At 33.3% G+C, this 6,000-nt stretch overlaps 1 protein-coding gene across 1 annotated transcript in view; it reads right to left on the bottom strand.

Moving 5' to 3' along the window:
• Positions 1-868: 868 nt before the first annotated feature.
• LOC136848906 (thyroid receptor-interacting protein 11-like) overlaps positions 869-6,000 on the bottom strand; it is a 181,952-nt gene continuing 176,820 nt past the window's right edge. Inside the window, exons 22-23 of the mRNA XM_067121729.1 lie at positions 5,588-5,731; positions 869-4,936 (exon numbers count right to left, since the gene is read on the bottom strand). Coding sequence (XP_066977830.1) covers positions 4,664-4,936; positions 5,588-5,731 — 417 coding nt within the window. The 3' untranslated portion in view covers positions 869-4,663. The remainder of the gene's footprint in view (positions 4,937-5,587; positions 5,732-6,000) is intronic.

Raw genomic sequence — 6,000 nt, 5'->3', positions numbered from 1 at the left:
TGTCTGATTCCTTATTTGTCTTGCACATGGGAAGGATGGTTGAAGCTGGAAGTTGAAAAGTCACAACATCAATTTGCTCAGCTACAGGTACCACTGCAGCCATAGGGGGATCACCTGTATGAAAAAGAGAAGACGCTGTAACTGCAGATGCAGTAAATGATGGACTACCAGAAATATTCAAACTCGGCAAGATTTTGTTACGGTAGTTGAAGGAGGAGGGGTTGAGCCAGATGTAGGCAGAAGAGGATTGGTGGCCAGAGACAAGGAGGTTCTTGGAGGATTCAGTGGCATTACTGATGAAGTAGTACCCTCTGCTGAACAAGATAAAACCTTAGGCTTCTTCCTCCTCCTGCCACAATTCTCCCACTGAGGTGAAGTTCAAGAGACACATTCATCAAACAGAGGAACAATTGCATTTCTCCCTCTACATGTAGCACACTATGCAAGAGGGTCTACCAATGTGGGAGACAGGAAACATGGTCACTCATGACCCCAACACTGGTGCTGGTCTTGTTTACTTCCATAAATGAGAAAAACTGTACCAAAAGACAAAAAACAATAAAAAATTTATAACAATGCACTGGGCAAGAAACTGAGTAAAAGGAATAATGGTAGAAGGCTGCTCATACAAAATACAATGAGCATGCAAGGAAGAAATAGCAGATGTGTCCTCTATCCATGGCAGCTGAAGACATTGAAATGGCAAGTGTGGGGTAGGTTAGGGGTCACCCACTATCTTCCCCAATTTAACTAACTGGTTCAACAGCTGTTCTAACTCGTGCTGAAGGATACTCCAATTACAAAAGGTAAGGTTTGTATCCCCTTTGTTCCTTGTGTTTAGATACAAAACTTACATAAAAACTACAAATAAAGTATATTGATTTTATTAACAATGAAGCCAAATTATAAATATATAACATTTGCTATTTACATATTCTAGGATCTGCAGAAAAAGATGTTCAACAAACATTTATAAAAAGCCTTCAAACTTAGGGCAGGGATGGGTAAAGCACTTGACTATCAAATATATTTGAACATAATTTTTCTAGTAACTTTATATTTACAGTACAGGACTACAGAATTTATGGCTGTTATAAATGCTTTCGAAGTTCATTAAGGTATTTGTAACACAAATAATGTATGCCAATACCAACTACAGTCCTTTAAATTCACAATATTTTCCTCCCTTTCATTTAGCTGCAAATATAATAAGTGCCAACATTATAAACAAAACCATATTTCTTAGTATTGTTAGTATGGCTTTCTATAGGGCATGGTGGCAAAGATTTATATTCGGCAAAAGGCACTATACTTATAGCTATCACTATCTGTTATCAATAATTTAAGTTTTAAAGGAAAATGTAATATATGTAACAGTTATAGATCAGATTAAAACTATTATTCAGCTTAAAAAGTATTCTCTCCATTACAAATAAACAAATTGATTCAAGAGGTAGTGCACAAAGGATTTGTTAATCTGTGCAAAATGATGATGTGATACCAGCTATATTGGTACTCAGTTGGCAGCATGACTATGAATTTATAACAGAAAAAAAAAAATACTTGTTTCAGGAGTGAGAGCTGTCCATTTGTCAAGAGACATAATATCCATTCCCTCGCCCCATATGAATTTCAACCTTTGCTCATCTACTACTGCATGTATTTGTAACTTTTCTTTCTAATTATTCATCTTTTACACAATTACCAAAGTCTATTAAATTATACTACTAAACAATAAATATTAGTCATTCAATATATTTGCCAGTATTGATTTATTCAACCTTCAATTTTCACTAGTCTTTCTGTGAATAGCCTTCATTAATCCCATCATTAGCTCCAACAAAGTACCTTGTGCCACATTTAATACTTAACTAAGCCAGGGTCTATTTTAATAAATTTTTTTTTATATCATACACAGTATCTAAGCCTAATGGTTCAGTCTGTTAAATCACACTTGCCCTTCTCATGGCCAACACCACCATCATGTTATAGAAAACAGGCTTTGGGCCTGGGCAGGTAACCATGTCTAAAATTCATGAAATGGCTTAAGTGTCAAAACTAAAAGTTTTCTTTAAGATGTCATTTTGGGGAGGTGAGAAAGACTATGGGATTGCCATCACTCTCTTTCAACATTGCTCTTTCAACATTGCTATTAACTTTTCTATCAGAACTTCAGACCCTGCAGACATCCATTTCTAAAGAAATATGTAAAGAGTGCACACTGATATAGTACAAAATGTTTTATCTCTGGAGTCCTCAATAACTCGGTTACAGTAATTGATAAACATACATACTGTAAACAAGAACATGCCAGCTCCTGATTTTAAGCCTAACATTTACATACATTCTGATGATCATGCCTTGGCTTTCCAAACTTTTCACACTGAAATGCTCATTTCATTATCTTAAACAAGTGTGATGACAAACCAACAGTCTTTCTGTGTGTAATTTTCTGTATTTAATTGATTTTAATCTCTGGGAGAAGATTGTAAGTGTAACACCTTGGTTCACCTTGTCCCTCTATTCGTGTTATTCAGGTGACCAAGAGCTATCTACCCTATCACCATTCCCTCTAGATGTGTTTAGATACCGTTTTATTCCATTTAATATTAAAGTACTATTAAAATGTAAGTTATCCCTTTTTAAAGCTTTATATCCAAATGCTTGTTAATAGTTTCTGTCCTTATCCAAAGGTTCACATTATTCATTAATACACATTCTTTAACACTTTCTACAAACATGTTAATATCAACAAGCTTCTTTAAACGGTTTTAAAAAAAATTAGCTGGCACAATGGGCTGTTACTACCTGTATTAGATTCTTCACAGCCAAAACTGAGGTAATTCCTCACAGTTTTCAACAATGAAATTAACAGCTCTACTAAAATGATGGCTGAAACAATTGTAAAGCATAGCATTACAAAATCCTGCCTCTGCAACCAGTTTTAATTTTTGGGCATAAACTATATCCAATGTTTAAAGCAAAATCAATTCCAGCATCTTATAAGCAAATTTATAAATAAGATATTAAAAATAAATTAGTAATGGCACATGAGTAAAAAGTATTCTAAAATTTTTGCACAAACCTGAAACTGGAATGGAAGACGCGCATATAAACACAGCAAATGAAGATCTCATGATCTTGGGGCTACATGATTATAATTTCATCAAGATACTGTATAAACAATACCTGCAGTTTCACATGGTTATGGATAAAAACCTCAAGTAATGCAAAAACACACAGCTTGAGATGACATACAAATAAAAGGAACTTCAATACTACACCATTCCAGTCAAATACGAGGCATCAGTACTGGAATGCAGTACCTGCTTATAATGTGAACCCTACAAATCTTGGAATAATTTTGTTCTGCAGTCACAGAAATTCTTTTACAGCTAAATGAAATTAAAATATCAAACAGCTTCTATACCCCATTCATGCAATATGAGTGAAGGAGCTGGCCATACAGAAAAATGTTAACCTTGCCTCAAACTATGCAACTATAGGTATACACATTGTAATATCTTTTCACTGGGTGTAATGGTTAATCATCAAATAATAATGCACAGTCTTCCATATACACCAAAAGGCTTCTCATGCCTCTTCACTCTTCCCAATAAAAATCTCATATCAACAATCCTTTCCTCAATCAACTTAAGACTATAAAATTATAAAAGGGCAATGGTAACTATTGTATCACTAACCAAAATAACTAATAACTTTTAAATATCAATTTGTATAAAAATAATTTCTCCCATAATGTACAATGAGCCAAAGGAACTAATGTTCATTATCTTCAAAATGTGCATCTAAATACCAACAAATAATGCATTTAATTTGATGATTAATAAAAATATTTTTTTTTAAATTAAATAATTGGAGTAATCTTTGTATTCTACCAGTATTTATTAGGTAAAAGATGTAACTCAACAGTAAAAAACCATTTATCTTTCTCTGCTTCAATTTCAAAATTAAAAGGAGTTTTTTGATGCATAAAAATATTTTATGAACTTTAATTCCTCATATTTGTGTATAAATATTAAGAAAAAAAATTAATTCCCACTGAACAATTTTCTATGTTGGACCACTTTATACCAACATTATATTGTCATTTGATACAAAATGACATCTTTCCCAACTCCTGCTGAAGTCACTAACTAATATTAAACGACTCTTAACTGGAAATACTGTAAGTAGCATAGTGGAATATATTTATACAGAATTCTCAAAAAGATTTTCAGCTTACCAATGAGCATAGAACAGAATATCTATAATGACAAAATGACAAGCTCAAATATGAGGTGAAATTAACCAAATTCACCTAACATCACATGCAACAGTATGATTATTTGACTGCAAATACCCTCACACTACTCCCTAAACCTAAGCTATATTTCTGTTTGGTGGCATCAACTACCAATGAATGGGAATATGCAAAACAGGTATACTGCAACAAGACCAGACCAATGCCTTATAGATATCACCATCTCTAAATGTTTACAAAATCTCTTATCACAGTTTCAGGATATTGCATTACACTAAACTTTAGTGATGCTGTGGGAATATCTCGATACTCCCTAACCTATATAATAGACTGCTACAAATCTTCAATCTAATCTTGTAGTTAACTTTCTCTAAAATACTCTACTAATGCAATGCTGTATCACTTACCATCTTCTACTGCAGAACTTTCAGACCCCAACAAATTAGTCAAATATTTATTAGTGGATACAGGGGTGGTTATTCCTGAAGCAGTTGCTACTACAGTAGGCATTGGAGAATTTACTTCAACAAGACTTGGTGATGACGATGGAATATGAGGCGTAAAGGTAGGTAATGTTGGTGGAGCTGAAGCTAAAGCAAGTAGTGGAGAATTTCTAGATTCGGTGTTTGTTTCGGTGAGTACAGTCTCTCCAGTGCTAACAAATGGATTAACCTGAAGGGTGTCAAGGACCAGGAAATATATGAGTGAAAAAAGGATTAATCAAAACTTCTCTGTCAACATGAAAATGTCTACAAAAAATGCAATATATAATGGCATACATTTTTCTGTCATTAAGTAACTGACATTAATTACAAAGGACTGACAGTGGAAATGTAAGAATATGATACTTACATAAACTGAGTCTATTCACATTTAATAATTATGCAACATTAGGGGAGTGTACATATATATGGAAACCAAATTTGAAATAACATACAGAACTGTTCAAAACTTCAAAAGTTAAAAATACCATTAAAATGTCTAAAAAAATTTAAAATGCCAAAGCCAAAGTAATATACTAAATGAAGTTATTACTAACTTCTACTTACATCCATATTATCATCTCTATGTAATTAAAACCAATATGTAGTGTATGCACAAATCAAAGACTGGACAATAATAGAAAAACATTCCTGAGCTATTACTTTCTTAGAATTTCCTCATCTGACAGTATACCAATCTGATAAAGTACAAAAAAAGCTCATGATGCAAAAAGAATCCTAAGCTTTTTGATTATGTATATAATTAATATTCAAGAATAATCTATACTTAACTGATGATCATTCAAAAGGAAAAAATTACTACAAGCAATTTATAACCAACCTTGACCGAAGTCTGAGCTTTAGCCTGAGCTTTTTTCTCAGCCTTCTCTTCAGTTTTTTGAGCCATCTGAACTGCTGGAAGACGAGGTTGAGGTCGAGGAGTCGATTCATCTTCGAGAAATCGGATAAAGGCTTGTGACAATGACTGTTGGAAGAAAATAGGAGAGGTTACCCTAGTGAGGACGGAAAAAAGATCTTCAAGAAATCAGCTAAAGTCTTGCAAAAATGAACACTGGAAGAAACATGAAAGGTTAACTTAGCAAGGAAGATATAAAGAGAGCACAATATGTTAGTATAACTGCAACATTCTTATGAAGTTGTTTAAAATACACCAAGTCAAATTTTGTACCAAGTGAGTAGTTATTGCTTTGTACTTGCACTGTTACCTCCATATTAATAATATAAAGACACAAT

This window comes from Macrobrachium rosenbergii, chromosome 20 (assembly GCF_040412425.1).
Source record: "Macrobrachium rosenbergii isolate ZJJX-2024 chromosome 20, ASM4041242v1, whole genome shotgun sequence".
Classification (NCBI taxonomy): Eukaryota; Metazoa; Arthropoda; class Malacostraca; order Decapoda; family Palaemonidae; genus Macrobrachium; species Macrobrachium rosenbergii.
The sequence above is the reverse complement of the archived record's forward strand: the minus strand, read 5'-3'. Positions and strand labels throughout refer to the sequence as shown.